Source organism: Epinephelus lanceolatus, chromosome 13 (genome assembly GCF_041903045.1).
Source record: "Epinephelus lanceolatus isolate andai-2023 chromosome 13, ASM4190304v1, whole genome shotgun sequence".
Classification (NCBI taxonomy): domain Eukaryota; kingdom Metazoa; phylum Chordata; class Actinopteri; order Perciformes; family Serranidae; genus Epinephelus; species Epinephelus lanceolatus.
Genome location: NC_135746.1, coordinates 12,243,330 through 12,262,169, shown reverse-complemented (window position 1 = coordinate 12,262,169; position 18,840 = coordinate 12,243,330). Strand labels below are relative to the sequence as shown.

Here is an 18,840-nt window from a genome sequence, read left to right as displayed (position 1 = left end):
GTCTGGTTTGGTTGAAATAAACTCTTAATTCACCCAGTTAGATGTGAAAATATGCTGCCTCTATACACGCTTAAATTGCTGTTTATTTAAATGGAGTCTGTTGGGTTTGGTGACGGCGATTTCGGGGCTGTTTCTGGTTAAAGAAAAAGGATCTTAGTCTTTGACGAAAGGTCTATCTCTGTCGGGATCCTTTTCATAATGTTGTCAGACACTGATGATGGTGATGATGATGATGCTGATATTGATGTATTTGGTTCCCCTCACCTCCCCCTGATTGTTAAGTATCTATATGCTTATGTGTTCTCTAGTGTCTTTTTATGAGTGTTTTTATTTGCTGTGTGACTAATTGCCCTCTAGTGACAAGATAAAGTTGAAGTTGACTTATGATAACACTCTGAGCCTGTCAGTGGCAAAAACAAACACTTAAGTGGACATACATTAACGGTGCAAACACCCCTCGAGTGGTTGCACTGTAGCCTGTTTTGCGGCTGCTGGCTGCAGCGCTCTTGCTTAACACTGGACCATTTCCAAAAATTGTTGTCCTCATTAGTCACTTAGATACACAAACATGGGCAAATAGTTTCCAAGCTGAAGAATACCAAAGTCACCCTTTTTAATTGTTGCATTATGTGCATCTGCCTGCGACACAAAGACCCATTTGTGCTGCTGTGTGCAGCTTGTTCAGTGGAACACTTCCAGACCAGCACTAATATTATCTCTGCTATGAATGTGAAACACTGAAAAACTAAATCCAAAATATCTTCTCTAGCATCCGCCCTGACAATTTCCGCAACCGAGCTAAAACTAGATTTTGAAATCTGGATCAGCTCCCACTAGAACAGGACTCTAACTGTGAGTGTTTTGCACAATTTTGTTCCGAGGCAATCGCTGCCAAACTGTTTGCAGCCACCTCTGCTGTAAGGAGACCCTCAGCTGCCAAACAGCCAATCCACAACAGTCTGTTCCTCAATTCTGTGAAAGGAGGCGACTCTACTTCCTTCTAGGAAAAGAAAAGGCTTTCCAGGAGGGTCTCCTGCTGTCGGCGTGGGGGAGTATAAATGTGTATGTGTGTGTGTGCAGACATACGGGGAAAAAAAGACAGAGAGGGAGGGAGAGGGAGGAAAATGTGAGGTTTAACCATATGATTTGTGGTTTGGACAATGCTCCCTCACGTTTTCCTTCTCTTTGCCAAGAAAAAAAAAAAAAAGGGCTCAGAGAGACAGTCTCCCCGCCTCCTGCTTTCTCTGTGAGGCCTGGGAATGTGACACCACTCTGGGGAGAATAAATCACCCTCTTCCCTTGTTGGTGCCGCCCCACTGTCTCAGTAGTTCCCCGCTTGTTTGTGTCGTTCAGCTGCGCACGTAGCAAAGACACATATTACAATAACAGTACACGGGATTTGGACACTTCAACCTGCAGTTCGAAAATCAAAAAGTAAAAAGAGTTTTAGAAGGAGGAGGGTGTTTTTCTTACTTTATCTTTCTAACTAAAAACCAAATTCACGTTCTTAAAAGCATAGTTCTTTGCCATGAAACTCAAGTGCAGGTTTGTCCTCAGTCATAAGGCCACTGCATTTAATATAGGTCAGAAAGGCTGAGTTAGTAAAAGCTGCATTCAGGACTCATTCACTCACTGATGAACACAGGAATGCTGTTCAGCCAAAAAGGGAAAGGGAAAAAAAAAAAAAAAATCCTGGCCGCTGTGCCAACTCTGCACACAGCGTGACCTTGTTCGAGCTACTACACTATGACTGCGCGTAAGGAGGAAAATACTTTGGATAAACGTTCTCGCTTGTAAACATGGGTGTGTCTGGGTGTCAGGGACGTCAGCAGGGAGGAGACTGGTGTGTTTTCATTTGAATGTTGTTTTATTTGAATCAATGTCCGTTATTTAACAGATGTTGTGTGACACTTTCGCCTGGAGTATGTAAAGCTGCTCATGGTCATACGTACCTGATCATTTTCTGTTTCCTGCACAAAGAATGCTTCTCCATTGTCCCCGAGCTTCATGTGTAGATCCACTGGCTCGCCGTTGATCTCCATGTCCACCTGGAGGAGAGGAGAAAAGGGCAAAGCATTAAGTATCTGAGAGGCTAGAACTCTCTGTGACGGAGGAGAGAGGCGGTTGCCCTTACCACTTTCTCTCGGGAGCGGAGGACTCCCATCTTGCCGAAACGGACGTGGAAAGGTGAGCACTGCAGGGATCCATCGGGCTGTCTCACTACGATGACGTCAATGCAGCCAGAGAGCGTGGCGGGATTGAGGCCTCGGTAGAGCTCTTTGACCTGGACGAACACCTGGCCCGCCAACTGGCCCACGTAGTTCATGGTCTGGCGGGTCTGGAGGAGGGACAAGAGGGGACAAAATGATCAGCATTGAAACTGTAAACTACATACATACCAAGAGGTCAAAATTGGGATCTTTTTAGGTGGGGTTGTATGAGGTACTTATCCATAGTCAGTGTATTACCCACAGTAGATGGCTCACCCCAACTTTGGAGAAGCAGACTGGAGTACTGACACGGAAGCTGAGCAATGTACTGCTATTGACGGGGGCAGCAACAAAATGTAATTTAGCCACCTTAAAAAATCAATAATAGTATAAGTGTATGCTATTTTAAGAATATTTTCAGGGCCGCAGAAAGCCCTTGTCAGTCCACATTGATGCTCTCGTCAAAGCCACCAGACTCCATTGAAAAAACAAGTAATTTTAGCTTGCAGAACACAGGAGCTGCCAGTCTACTACTGCCTTGATTAGTTAGTTCGTTTCTGTTATTGTGTGACTTTGGTGAATCTGAACTAAGCCTTTTGAATGCTGAAGTCACACAATGAGACAAATAAACCAACTGATTGAGGCAGCGGTAGGCGAGCAGCTCCTGTCTTCAGAGATGTTAAAATTACTGTTTTTCTCAATGGAGTTTGGCTGTGAAGAGACCAGCATTATGGCATCAGCTACTGGTTGGAAATCACTGTCTAACAGCAAGGTAAAGCCGTGAAAATACTTTGAATAGAGTGTATGCATATTGTTTGTTTAGGTGGGACTATTTTAGGTTGCTACAATATGTTGTGTTGCTGCCTCATCCACAGCAGTACATTGCTAAGCTTCCACGTCAGCGTTCCTGTCTGCTTCTCCAAACTGGGTGCGTGCCGACTGACATTTAACTACCACATGTAACACACTAACTATGTATAAGTACCTCATACAACCCCACTTCACACGATGTGAACCATCCACTGAATAGTCGAGATCATTGAGCTCCACATCACTGTCTCGAACTCAGACAACCTTCAGAAAAGGAGGTGTTTATGAACCAGCATCTACTGTGAAATTCTTGCACTTGTCAATCAAACCACCGATGACGTACAACGCTCCCTCAGGGGGCATGAGGTGGAGTTATTCTAATACTATGATCTGAAGTCAGTGTTCAAGCAGCACTGTGACTGGTATGTCTGAGGAAAAAGGACACGGTGGCTGGTTCCTGTTCTGTACTCTTCTCCCAGGACAGTCTGCAGCCTACATACAGCAGAAAGAACCTGTTGCTACTCTGACCTTCCCACCTGCTTCTCCCCTTCCTGATAAGTCTGGGAAACCTGACTGTTTTCCATTCAGCGACCCCTCGAAAGCAGAGGTCAAGGGAAGTTAAACCAGTCTGTGCTCATATAGTGTAGTGACCTTGTGTGGCATTTATGGGCTGAGATGGGAACTACAGCAGAGCACCTGGGCGCTCACAGACATGTCAGAATGTGCAAATGTCTTTTGAAGGTAAAGAATACTGTCACGCGATAACTAGATTAAATGCATGAGTCATTGTTCTTTAACAGCTACAGACGCCTCAGTCAGTCATACACTGTACACTGTAATTACTGTTTCTGGTTTGATGATAGCAACATAGTGACATTAGAGAAGGAGGGGGCACAAGGTTTGGTATTTAAAGGAATAGTTCACCCAACAAATGACAACTTGTATATCAATTACTCAACCTGTGTCATGATGAATTTGTTAAGAAGACTTTTTCTCACATGCATCCAAAGTGAACGAAGAATCCAAAAATGGAGAAAAGTCTTAATGAATTGAAGCCATAGGGGTCCACGTTAACAGCAAGACTACTGTAAAACTTCAATCAGTAGCCCAGACTATTATTTACCTACATTTGGGACAGGCCTTTAATTCCTTTCACACAAAACTAAACTTGTATGAATATTGTATATAAATTAGGCTTCGGATAATATATCAGTTATGAATCATTAATTTGATCCAACTGACAGCACATCAGAAAAAGGGCGAGTTACAGCACCTGGTGTACCGACACAACACCACTTTATCCCGTTGGATCAATTTTCATGAAAACCCCTTTTTGATTCTTATGATCTGAGGACCCTTACGGACTAAAGGAATATGAATAACTTACAGGGCAATCGAGGAATGGACACATCATTTGAGGTAGCCAACAACCTGGTTTTATACATCCAAAGAACTGCTTGGCATCCAGACCAGGCCTCTAACTGAGACAGGCCTTTACTTGTCAAAATGTGTAGCCACACCAGGCTAGTAAAGGGGACTTGGTGTTTAACTAGGACCAGGCTTTTAATTTGAGTTTTACGGTATATCGAACATCTGTTTACAAACTCTCACACAACTCGCTCAGTATAATCCAAGCCTCATTTATCCAGTTGTACGCTTAGCACTTCCCAAACAGACACTCCTTTGCGACGGGGAAAAGAACTAAAGTGCAACTTATCTACGCTCTCTTTAAAGCCAGACTCCATTGACAAAAACAGTCATTTTACCTCACTGAACACAGGAGCTGCTGGTCTACTGCTGCCTCGATCAGGTAGTTTGTTTACGTTATTGTGTGACTTTGGTGAGTTCAACCTAACCCTTAAAAACAACAAAATGTGTGAGAGTTTATAAATGGATGTTGCAGAGCTGAAAAAAGAGGAACCACTAGACTCGGAGACAGTTTCTTTCCCACAGCCATCAGCACACTAAATAAAACAAAAGCAAATAATGTGCAGCCAGTCTGCCACCCACTAAGCCCTTCGCTTAATAAATACTTTTATAGTTATTTCTGTATTGCATTTGTATCCTCACTTAATGTCCTATGTCTTGTGTTTTTATGTTCTTTGTTGGGATGCATCACCTGAATGTCACAACTAATTTCACTGTATTCCTATTCAATGACAATAAAGACTTTCTAGTTCTAGTATGATATAGTTTTGCTGTTGTTAAACATGGACCCCTATGACTTCAATTCATCAAGACCTCTCTCCACTTTTTGGATTCTTCGTTCACCATAGAGGCATGCAAGAAAAACAAAGTTCTCTTCAATGCAACACAACATGATTAACTGATGTACAAATGGTCATTTGTGGGGTGAAGTGTTCCTCTAAAACCCTTAAAACTTGTTTCTCAATCCACTACTTACTATGAGTACTGGGATCTAACACGAACACACAATTTCCTGCCAACCTTTATTCACTTTTGGTTGCTTCCCGATACAGATTTCTATAATTGTCTAATCTGATCAAACCACACAGTCCTGGTCCTGGTGAAGCAGATTACCTAAGTTTTTTGGGTGCAGTTGTTGTGAAATACTTCAGATTTGAAGCCAGGTTTTCATCCATGCACGCACACTTCCCTGAATTTGTAACATTAGGTCCTGTCACTAGTTACATAATTATTATTATTATTATTATTATGGATTTCTGATAATTAATTACGGGAACAAGCTAAACTGGCGTCTTTTTCTGTCTTTACAACACTTATGCACATGCATTTCTACTTCTCCATTGTGGTATTGATCCTGTTATGTACCTCTGTTTCTGTTCCAATTAATCCCATTTTCCCCACTAGCCGTTACAGCTCAACTCTAAAACAAATAAATGCAAATGAAGGCAAATATGACATCTCTCTCTGCAAGTAGCCTCAGGATTAACAATATACGCTAAGGTAAAGAACTAAAGCCATTTCAAGAGCATCTATTAAACCTCATCCCTGCTAGCACCATGATATGACTGAATTATTTACATTTCTATGATGCAAACACCATGACCACACGTGATAAGTCCCACATGCATAGCTATCAAGACTCCTTGAGGACTGCAGTTGTCTCACAACAGGATGGAGGGGGTCTGACCTTGACTCAGTTGGCAGTCGGGCCCCTAAATGATTGCAGCAACAGGGAAGATTTGGCTCAATGCCAGCATATCCCCCCTCTTTGAACATGTGACCACAAGCTCAGGCCCCTTATAGAGGAACATGAGGCCTAAATTTAGAGCAGCAGACCAGCCATAACAAAGTCTTATAGACGACCTCAGCCATCTTTAATTATTAATTTCCCCCTTTCATCACTGGAGCATTGGGTTACAGAGCTGCAGCTGATTCTCAGAAGCACTTTTAATGTGAACACTGCTATGAGCTGCAGAGACGCATCCAAAAATAGATGTTCTTGAGGTGCAGATGAGATGTGAGAGAAAAGAGGAACAGTCTCAACACACTGACAGCACTGTTTGGTGTCAAAAAGGAGTAGTTGTGGATACAAACTTACCAGAGCCTGTGTGAAATGCTGTTTTTAAAGCAAGTGGCTTGTATGGTCATTAGTTAAATGGGTTTACAAGCTGCAGTTGTGATTTCCTTGCAGGCTGGAAACTGGCTGGGCCACTCAGCAGATAATGTGCAAGTATACATTATGCCTCACATACTATTATCCGCACTGATGAGCATTTAAGAGAATAAAAGTCCCAGCAAGTAGATGTTACATGACTTATTAGTGTTATTTAAAAGAAAACATATGTGCCTGTGTTTTTTCATGCACACATTTCAAGGGGAATAAAAGCTGACTCATAACATCCTGACACTGCAAATCGAAAATGTTGTAATAAATGATTGATGATGAGTGTATGCTGAGTTTAAGGTCAGAGTAGTGATGGTAACAAACATGTAAAACTGTATTAAAATCACACATATCATCAGACACACACAGGTGCAGTCATACACATCATAAAAACAGCTTCATACCTTCTACAGCTGCTGAGTCTTTACCAACACACGGAGACTGGCGTTTCCTCAGCGGTGAATGACAGCTCGACACCACCCTAAAGAAGCCTCATATCCCGGTGGAGGTGATGTCTGAGTGTCTGGTAAAACCCAAACCTGCTGTCACGGACAAACAGCGACAATAAACGGACTATCTAAGTCAACGCGATACTCGTTTGTCCCTCTGTCCGCCCCTGACTCCCCGTCTCTCTCTCTGTGTATCTCAGCGAGCCTCGTCAGTGGGTGACATCACCTGCATCGAATCCCGCCCGCTGGCCAATCAGCGTTGAGATGCTGCGTTGCGAAACTCATCGGTTGAGCTGCCACAGTGGCAACACAATTACAGTTAATAGCTTATATTGTCGCAAACAAACGTCAAAATCTGTATTTTCGACCTGAACGTAGCGTTGTATGTGTATTTTAGCTAATTTATTGATTTAGCTAATAATTTTAGCTGACTTTTAACTGGATATTTAGGCTAAAACTTCCTAAAACAGGCTAATTTGTACTCTGCAGTGATAAAAATATATATTAGTCCGTGTTTTTTATTTAAAGACTGTGTAATTGGAACGAGCCTACAGCGCCATACTGTCTCAGTTTAAAGGGCACTTCAGGAAACTGTAACCAGCAGCAGCCGTGCTGTGACGGCGGGAAATAGCGGCGCTACGTCAGCGCTTGAAGTTACCCATTCAGTATGATGCAGTGAGGTGATCCTCTCAGCCAATCACAGGCCTGCATGAGAGCACATGCGATGTTGGCAGACGAGCCTCTGTGTGCTGAGGCCCTGTAGAGTTACTGTGTGTCAGGAGGATGTGGTGGTGGACCTGACTGCTGGAGTCATCATGGGGAACCCAGCACCAGCTACATTTAATGACTGTATGAGAGAAGGGTGGTGCTGTGGCTGCACACGGGAGAAGTTTTCCTCATTGTTTTTTGTTCAGAAAGTTATTTATGACAGATTAACCCAAACCAGGACTTTCCCCCATAAGCTTTACTAAAAAAAAATCACTCTCTGGTTAAACAAACAAAAAAAAAAGCTCAAGGCAAACCTTCCCCCACTGCAAGCCCAGCAAAAAAGGATCCAGGAAGTCATTGTAATGAAAAAGCTTTTTTAAGTAATAAATTACTTATCTCAAAATAATGGCTTAGCATCTCAAAATAATGATTTAGTATTACAAAAAGAATCAGTACCTCAAAATAAGTACTCACATCTCAAAAAATGAGTTAAAAATAATGATTCATTATCTCAAAATTATCAGTTGGTGTCTCTTAATAACAACAAACTATCTAAAAAATAATGACTTAGTATCTCAAAACAATAACTTGGTATCTCAACACAGTGACTTAGTATCTCAACACAGTGACTTAGTATCTCAACAGTGACTTAGTATCTCAAAATGATGACTTAGTATCTCAAAACAATGACTTAGTATATCAAAATAATGACTTAGTATCTCAAAATTGTGACTTAGTTTCTCAAAATAATGACTCAGTATCTCAAAATAATGACTTAGTATATCAAAATAATGACTTAGTATCTCAAAATTGTGACTTAGTTTCTCAAAATAATGACTCAGTATCTCAAAATTGTGACTTGGTGTCTAAATAATGACTTAGTATCTCAAAATAATGACTTAATATCTCAAAATAATGACTTAGTGTCTCAAAATATTGACTTAGTATGTCAAAATTGTGATTTGGTGTCTAAATAATGACTTAGTATCTCAAAACAATTACTTAATATCTCAAAATAATGACTTAGTATCTCAAAAATAATGACTTAGTGTCTCAAAATATTGACTTAGTAATTTCAAAATTGTGATTTGGTGTCTAAATACTGACTTAGTATCTCAAAACAATGACTTAGTATCTCAAAATAATGACTTGGTATCTCAAAACAATGACTTAATATCTCAAAAATAATGACTTAGTATCTCAACATACTGACTTAGTATCTTGAAACAATGACTTAGTATCTCAAAATAATGACTTGGTATCTCAAAACAATGACTTAATATCTCAAAATAATGACTTAGTATCTCAAAATAATGACTTAGTGTCTCAAAATATTGACTTAGTATCTCAAAATTGTGATTTGGTGTCTAAATACTGACTTAGTATCTCAAAATAATGACTTAGTATCTCAAAATAATGACTTAGTATTTCAAAAATAATGACTTAGTGTCTCAAAATAATGACTTAGTATCTTAAAATCATGACGTAGTATCTGAAACCAGTGACTTAGTATCTCAAAATAATGACTTTGTGTCTCAAAACAGTGACTTAGTATCTTAAAATCATGACATAGTATCTGAAACCAATGACTTAGTATCTCAAAATAATGACTTAGTATCTCAAAACAGTGACTTAGTGTCTCAATATAATGACTCAGTATCTCAAAATAATGACAAACTCTAAAAATAATGACTTAGTGAGTTTGTATCTCAAAATATTGACTTTGTGTTATTTTTCATTATTTTGAGATACTAAGTCATTGTTACTAACTCATTGTTTGAGACGGTTTTACTTTTTTTTAGATACTAACACTAACAAAAGAAAGTTTCTCATAATGACTTATAGTTTGTTTTTTTATCTCACACAGGGAGAAATGTGCTTCCATACATTTGCACACTTAACAGATAATAACATAGTCTAAATCAAATTTAAAAAAAAAAAAACTTTGTTGGCATGGATGTTAAAGTTATTGCCAAAGCTACTCTTTTTGTGTGTGCGTCTGTGTGCGTGCGTGTGTGCGTGCGTTTGTGTGTACGTGAAAGTGGGAACACAGCTAAAACTTAGACAGTGAAATATCTTTCTTCATGGAAACCTCCCTGTGGCAGCCCAAATATTTGATGGGCTACATGCTACAGCAGCCTCACGTGCAGCTCTTCTCCGACAAGAGCTAGTTCAGTGTGTGTGTGTGTGTGTGTGTGTGTGTGTCTGTGTCTGTGTCTGTGTGTATGTGTGTGTGTGTGTGTGTGTAAGGGAACTAATTGTTTTTCCAGACTGTGAACAGACTTTCTGGGCTAAACCAGAAAAGGAAGAATGTGTGTCTTTGTGAGCGGTTTTCCACCACAGCCTACCAACACTGAGGCCTGTGTGTTGTTATCTTGGGGGACTGTTTTGTACTTTTGAAATGTTCGTACTGTCATGTCGAATGACTCTGTTGTGAAAGTAGGGGAATCAAATTAAAGATAAAACCAATCAGATTTAAAACAAAGAATGTTCCACTCATAAATTTGAGCTAGTTGATAATTTCTTGAGTAGCAGGCAGTACATGTCACCATGTCACCATGTCAGAGCTGTGGTCTCATCTTGCACTACTCCAGCTGTGTGTGTGTGTGTGTGTGTGTGTAATTGTGCAGTTTTAGCATGTTTAGTTTCACTAACAGTTTGTTTCCTGAGAACTTTAATCTGCTGACCCTGCACCAACCTGCAGCCTCAGCTGACATGAGGCAGTTTTATGAATGGATAGATACTTGGAATTATTATTCCTTTGACTGTATAATTAATGATGTAAAATGCACTTTAATGTGGCAGCATTTTTTCCCTCATTGCAAATTTAAAAAAATAAGCAATGGACAAATTCTAGTAAGGAAGCTCTTCTCTGCTGTGCAGCTACAGTTCAGCTAGTGTGACACTTGTTACACCCTGAATGTGCCGTGTGTTGTTGCATTATATTAAATAACCACATGTGAAAGATATTAACCCTGAGCATTAATCTGTTATGATATGTTACAGTAATCCTCCATGTGTCTTTATATAGTTATGGTAGTTATACTGTGCTGTGTAAGACAGGACTTGGATTCTTCTTTCAAACACAGTTGTCACTTTGGCATGGAGGCATAAAGCATAAGCATTATCAAAGTATTACGTCATACATTATATCTACCACTTGTAATGCTTTATGAACTATGTTGTAGGTTGTGATGCATGAAAATAAACATTTACAAAGAGTTTTATGAAGCCATATAAATGCATTACAGTGTTTGAAAGAGGAGTCCCTAAGTATCTCAAAATGATAAGTTAATATCTCAAAATATTGACGTAGTATATCAAAATATTGATGTAGTGTTTCAGAAAATATTGATGTAATATCTCCAAATAATGACTTGGTATCTCAACATGATGTAGTATCTCAAAATAAAGACACTATCTTGAAACAATGTTGTAGTATGTTGAGATAATGAATTAGTATCTTAGCATCTCAAAATTGATGACTTAGTACATAAAAACAATGACTTAGTATCTTAAAATAGTGACTTGGTGTCTCAAAAATAATGACTTAGTATCTTAAAATAGTGACTTGGTATCTCAAAAATAATGACTTAGTATCTTAAAATATCGACTTGGTATCTCAAAATAATGACTTGGTATATAAAAACAATGACTTAGTATCTTAAAATAGTGACTTGGTATCTCAAAAATAATGACTTACTATCTTAAAATATCGACTTAGTATCTCAAAATAATGACCTAGTATCTAAAAAAATGACTTGGTATCTCAAAATATTGACTTATTATCTCAAAATAATGACTTAGTAGCTCAAAAATATTGACGTAGTATCTCAAAATATTGACTTGGTAGCTCAAAAATAATGACTTAGTATCTCAAAATAACGACTTAGTATCTCAAAATAATGACTTGGTAGCTCAAAAATAATGACTTGGTATCTCAAAAATAATGACTTAGTAGCTCAAAATAGTGACTTAGTATTTAAAAATAATGACTTAGTATCTCAAAAATAATGACTTAGTAGCTCAAAATAGTGACTTAGTATCTAAAAATAATGACTTAGTAGCTCAAAAGAAATGACTTAGTAGCTCAAAATAGTGACGTAGTATCTAAAAATAATGACTTAGTAGCTCAAAATAGTGACTTAGTATCTAAAAATAATGACCTAGTACCTAAAAAATGACTTGGTATCTCAAAATATTGACTTATTATCTCAAAATAATGACTTAGTAGCTCAAAAATATTGACGTAGTATCTCAAAATATTGACTTGGTAGCTCAAAAATAATGACTTGGTATCTCAAAATAATGACTCAGTATCTCAAAATAATGACTTGGTAGCTCAAAAATAATGACTTGGTATCTCAAAAATAATGACTTAGTAGCTCAAAATAGTGACTTAGTATCTAAAAATAATGACATAGTATCTCAAAAATAATGACTTAGTATCTCAAAATAGTGACTTGGTATCTAAAAATAATGACATAGTATCTCAAAAATAATGACTTAGTATCTCAAAATAGTGACTTAGTATCTCAAAATAATGACATAGTATCTCAAAAATAATGACTTAGTATCTCAAAATAGTGACTTGGTATCTCGAAATAATGACTTATTATCTCAAAAATAGTGACTTGGTATCTCAAAATAGTGACTTTGTATATCAAAAATAATGACTTATTATCTCAAAATAGTGACTTGGTATCTCAAAAATAATGACTTAGTATCTCAAAATATTGACATAGTATCTCAAAAATAATGACTTAGTATCTCAAAATAGTGACTTTGTATCTCAAAATAATGACTTAGTATCTCAAAATATTGACATAGTATCTCAAAAATAACGACTTAGTATCTCAAAATAGTGACTTGGTATCTCAAAACAATGACTCAGTATCCAAAAAGTATTATGTAAAACCTCTAAATACTGATTTAGTGTCCCAAAATAATTACTTTGTAACTCAAAACAATGACTTAGTGTACTAAAAAATTATAGCATTTCTCAAAGTAATGAGATAGATAGATAGATCAATAGATTGACAGACAGACAGACAGACACTTTATTGATCCCGAAGGAAATGAGTTACTATCTCAAAAATAATGAATTAGTATTTTGGAATAATGTATTAACTCAGAATTATTATTAGAATCTTAAAATGATGAGAAACAAGACTAAGTTTTTATTTTTTAGAAAGTTCCTCATTGAACTGAAAGTTCCTTAATGCATCATAATGTCTTATATGACTGTGTGTACGATGCTCTGCAGACATGACCTCTACAGAAAGTGTAACAGTGAGCCAGAACCAGACCCAGGCATGACACATACCATTATACTGTATTTCAACACCAGCAGTGAACAGCCCATACTGGCACCACATCAGCCTCACATCAGTCTTTTTGTCAGTGTCACAGAGATTCTCTGAGGATATTTGAGCTGTCCAGCTGCCCTCAGACATGCCTCTAAGAACGAGCTGCTTTGCCAGGAAGAGCTCAGTTCAGTCAATGTACTCTGGACACCAAACGGCATATGGTAACAATTTCACATTCATCACGTATGGTCAGTGGCGTGACCGGTATCAAGCTCCGACGAACAAGTTGACATATGACTCTGAACCACACTGCAACATTTATCAGCTGAGTGAAAACAAAACCACATGTTGTCACACAGACTTACAGCAGGCCTTATTCGGTACCTGAGGCTGACCTAATTTAGAAATGCAACAAAAATTCCCCCTCTGCTCAGAGGAGTGTCTTGGCTGGTGTGGTTGTCTCACACTCAGTTCAGCCAATCACAGCTTTGTATATACAGATCTGTAGCTATGAGCTGACTGCTTCCTGTGCACCAATCACATTATAGTAGGGCAATCATTTGTTTACTCTGCATTCATATAGAAGAGTGCAGGGATTTTTAACCCTCTGAGGCCCACCATGGACCCATATTTTAGGGGAGCAGGGGACATTTAGCAGGGGGTAGCAGGTCAGCGGTATATGACACATTGAAGTGGTACACATCATCTGAAAGCTAGGAACCTGAAGATTAATTTGAGATGCAACTCAGCACTGTGTGGGAAGTTTTATTGAGTCATAACTCTATAACCATTGTGTTTTGTTTAGGTGCCTATTTAAACTTTTAAGAGTGTGTAGGGGCTTAGAGCATTGCGATGGAAGTATATCCTCCAGAGACCAAAACTTTTGTTAGGTATGCTTTTGTAATTTCTCCTAGCTATTTGGGATCAATAGGACCGGATAAGTATAAAAAACTAAACACTGTCAATGATAATTAAGTCCCAATGTCCTTCAACGAGACGATAATAAAGTTCTGTCTTCAAACAAGTACTTCCTAATTAACAGTGTCTTAACTTGTTGCTGTTGCTAGAATTGGTCAACTTTGTTGCCATATCAAACTACAAACATCATTAATCATAAATAAACAAGTTTCAACCATAAAATGTGATCAGGTTTTGGACCTTGTCCACTTTTGTATCGGGGTCAACTGCAGACTTGCTTTTCCATGGATTAGTGTATTGTGCTTGTACTGCCACTAGATGGCACAAAAAAGGTCCATGAACAAGGACAACAAGTCTAAGTTAAGTAGAATGAAGTCAAGTAGGTCAAGTAAACCCAAAATGTGATGTCCTCATATGAGGACACAGGGTCTCAGGAGGATATGATGCCCGTTCTCATGGGAATCCTACTGACGTTTTGGGTTTTAAGCAGGGGGCATTAGAAGAGTTACCACAGGGATGACTGGCTTGTGGCAACCAAGCGTTCATCGTGACATTGCTTTTTGATCCTTCAGTGTCAGCTCTTCCTATCATTGTGAAGCTGAATCCACTAATAGGAATGTGAGCTGGGTTTAGACTGTCTTGAGACATAGCTGAATATGTCACAATTATGTCTCATAAGTTGTTGCTGCAATTTTTGGGTTGATACCAGTTTTAGTGCTTAATTTCAGTATGTTTTACCACCCAAGACTTGATAAAAGTGATCAAAAATCCCTCCAAAATTCCACATTAACACACAAAGACCTAGAGGAACACCATAGAAAAATCCATGCTGTGATTTGATTTAAAAAATATATCCAGAGATTTCTCTATAAATTGAATTTTTCAGCAATTGAATGGCGAGCACTTCTGGAAACTGCTGAGAAACCTCCTTATTATCAGCATATCTATGACTACCCAAGCTCTCTAGTTTGTGGCTATAAGTTTCACAAGGCTGTGATTATCCCAATGGTCACAATCTGTCATTTTGTACTGTCAGGTCCTTTTCCAAAAGGGGCTAACATCATCACACATGAAAAAAACTGAACCCACAAGAGTCTCAGCTTTCCAGTCATACCCAATTCATGCAATTCCAAGACTGTTTTGGGACTCCAGTATGCTGAAATATTCAAAGAGAAAAAAGACAAAAGAATGCATTTATACTGCATGCGAAAAAACTGTATGGGACTAGCATAAAGTGGGCATATCTGTAAGAGGGAGACTTGTGGGTACCCACAGAACTTATTTTCATTCAGATATCTGAGGTGAGAGGTCAAGGGACTCCTGTGAAAATGGGCATACCCGTTTTCACTTGCCAAAATGTAGCCTAACTGTGGAGTGTTATTTAGCCCCCTTCCTGAGAAGCTAACATGACACTGGATTCCTTGGGTCCTCTAGTTTCATATGATACCAGTATCTTCTAACTAGCTTTAAAACTCAGCCCACTACAGCCTCTTTAAGACGGGGATGCCGGCTGGGATTGCCAGCAGCCTGCAGGTCTCTTAAAGTTCTTATTTTGAATCTGTGGGAGAGCGTGTTCAACAACACATTCAAGTACTAGTCATGGTGTTTAGACGTCATTTCAGCTGAGTCAGCGAGGGCACGGTGCTTTGACAAAGTTATTGCATAATCTTTTAACACACTTGGTTGATATCAAGGCCTCTGATTGGCTCAGGCTACTCTGGCCTGAGAGTCATGAGACTGACAGAAACATGAGCTGGAGCTGTTAAACTCTGATACAGTGATTAAAGGAAAAAAACTCTTTGTCCTTAATGCGTGAGATTATGAGTGTACAACAGCCTCTCAGGCAAAACATTGTTGAGTTACAGCTGGGGACTGTGAGAGGAGGAGAAATGAGGTCAACAATGTTTATCCACTCAGGACAAATAACTTTTATGGTGTTTTGGTCAGTGGTGCTCCCAAGGGGGGGGGGGGGGGGGGGGGGGCGAGGGAGCCATGGCTCCCCTGACACAATTGCTGGCACCCCACTGGCAAAAATAATTGGAAGCTGACATTACTGTTTTTAAGAGGCACAAGGGTACCCTCCTTTTTGGTAAGGAGGCTAAGTAATGCTCCAAGATTAGACTAAATTTTGGCAAGGAAAAAACTGGCATGGCCATTTTCAAAGGGGTCCCTCAAACTCTCACCTCAAGACATCTGAATGACAGTGGGTTCTATGGGTACACACCAGTCTCCCCTATGTTTTGTTCCTTACAATCGATATACTCCTTCAGATTAAAGTTTTATATTTGTCTTTTTAAGAAAAGGAAACACAAGCCTGTTTTAAGAACAATGAATCGCCTAACATGTACAGATACACAACACATTAAGTAAGTTTACACGCACAGTTAAGTCGAGTTACAGTTATAGCTTGACTAGGCCGTTTAATTGGACTATTGTCCTTGTACCAGTATACATGCAAAGAAGGGGAACCAGTTAATTGACCAAAGAATGTCCGACTCCACTACGATAGGTGATATGCCCCTTTCAGCTTGTTAGTATTGGATTTTTCCAGTTGACCTATTCCGTCACAGATCAAACAACAGACAAATTGGTAAGCTAGCAGCAAACCCGTACCATGGTGGACAACTTTACAGCTCTGTACATTTTGTCTGTCCAAAAATACACAGCTATCCCAGCTGACATTGGACAAGAGGCGGGGTACAGCCTGGACAGGTCACCAGACTATCACAGGGCTGACACATAGAGACAGACAATCATTCACACTCACATTCACACCTACGGACAGTTTAGAGTCACCAATTAACCTGCATGTCTTTGGACTGTGGGAGGAAGCTGGAGTACCTGGAGAAATCCCACAGACACAGGGAGAACATGTAAACTCCACATAATAGGGCTCCCCAACGCCCGGTTTGAACCAGGAACCGTCCAGCAATAAGGCAACAATGCTAACCACTCTACCACAGCGCTGCCAGAGCATAAAAGAATTCCTGAAATTGAGTTGTGGTTTTCGGTGTTGGTTCCACCCCAAGGTTTTCACCAACCCCATCTTACCACCCCTATGAAAAATTTCTGGGGATGCTACTGGTTTTCATCAAAACAAAATGGCACATGATTAAGAACCTAATCGTCAATACCTGTTGAAACTGATATATTGTGACAGATTCGACAATGTTTGGAAACAATTGCCAGAGAGTTGCAAGAGTTGCAAACTATCATTTTGTATGACAAACCCGGTCTCACTGTGAAGTCATCGAAATGTGGTGCTTGGGTAGTAACTCGTGGTGTCAGAAACCAATGAAAAAGGCGTCTTTTAATGCGGCATGATACGCGGCTGATTGCCGATATAGTGTAACGGCATCTAGCGGCATAAAGGGGAAATGCAGCGGGACAAGGACAAAAGTTAAGGTGGTGAAAGTCCGACTGGGGGCGGGAAGGAGGGGTAGTGGATGGGTCCAACAACCCACAACTTTCACCCGAGAGAGCAGTGTTTGTGTCCCGTAAGATTCTAAAGCCAATCCCTGTTCTTTTTTCCTAAACCCAACCACGTGTTTTTGTTGCTGCAGGTAAAAAAGTTCAATTTGCAGTGATGTACCAACGCAGTGCGTAACGTTACATTTCCTGCGTATTTTGAATGAAGACAATGTATGTAAAAGGCAGAACTTGACACGGTGTCCCAGAACATCAACAACCAACCTTTCACGTTGTATCTGGACGTGGAAAGTCCATGACCGAACATCAATATCTGACAAGGTCGGAGTGAAAATGTGTTGGTATGACACATGTAGCGTTCCTTTTTACCAAATAACCCAAACTCAGAAAACCACAGATGGGGTGAGAAGATCAGCTCACCCATCAGGCTACCCCTCCACCCTGCATTACCCCTGTCCTCTCTCGTCCCCCTTTCACACACTTTTCCTTCTGCCCAAGTTTCAGTCGGAGCAGATCGCCTTACAGGGGGATTACTGAAACACACGGCCCTGGTGTCACTGTCTCTGCTGGCCTACAAACCAGCTTCAGGAGTTGGGACCTGCTTTAAAACACTATTTCTGATCTTTAATTTATCAAAGCAGAACATTATTCGGAACGTCTTCAAATTATGTCTTTAGTCCTGCTCTGTCCTGATACATGAACACATTGCTTTTCATCTTTGCATTTTTCTCCCTTCCTGCTGTCAACTAGATGCATGTAAAATCATAATCCTTCACCTTTACCTCCACTGATTGTGTGCATTTTATTCATGCTCTTCTTCCACACATGCATGTGATATACGGATCACTTTACCCAGCTCCAGGTGGTGTCAGAGACATACTGCTCCACAGCCTCAAACTCTTCATCATCCTCTTCTGATATCATGATTCCATAATGTGTTTGATCCCAGCTGCAGCTCTCCGGTCTTTGCTACCTCTGAACCGATGTGTATGTATAAGAACGCCCCAAGTTTGGTCCACTCTACAACTCGTGTCCTCACTCTGCGAGCATGTCAAGTGTCTGACTGCCGGGTAGAAGTGGACAGCGTCTTACTAAATTTACCTGGGCCCCATGTTCAGAAACCTGAGACTGTCCTGGGATGGTCATCCTCCACCAGACCCCCTGACTTCTTAGGCATTTGGGAAGGGGGACACCTGTTAGGATTGTTTGTCAGAATTCTAGTCTAAGTGGACACACACACACACACACACACACACACACACACGTAATCACACACACCAGCCAGACAACAAATTACCTTGGCACAGCTCCCCGTCCTAATGCATGCCTGACAGTGTTTTCAATGTGTAAAATTTCTCATTAGTTAACACGGCCACTGTGACACCTGTTGTTGCCCATGGCCCCGTGTTGACCAC

At 39.8% G+C, this 18,840-nt stretch overlaps 1 protein-coding gene across 2 annotated transcripts in view; it reads right to left on the bottom strand.

Annotated features, from left to right (window-relative positions):
• The window catches only part of lpin1b (lipin 1b), a 29,867-nt gene extending 11,382 nt beyond the window's left edge, over window positions 1–18,485 (bottom strand). The window contains exons 1-3 of one of the 2 annotated variants that reach the window (XM_033647802.2): window positions 18,278–18,485; window positions 2,135–2,338; window positions 1,953–2,048 (exon numbers count right to left, since the gene is read on the bottom strand). In XM_033647802.2, coding sequence (XP_033503693.2) covers window positions 1,953–2,048; window positions 2,135–2,338; window positions 18,278–18,349 — 372 coding nt within the window. In that variant the 5' untranslated portion in view covers window positions 18,350–18,485. Of the gene's footprint in view, window positions 1–1,952; window positions 2,049–2,134; window positions 2,339–7,016; window positions 7,260–18,277 lie in introns of those variants that run through there. The other variant, XM_033647803.2, reaches the window with a different exon arrangement.
• Between the last annotated feature and the right edge of the window lie 355 nt (window positions 18,486–18,840).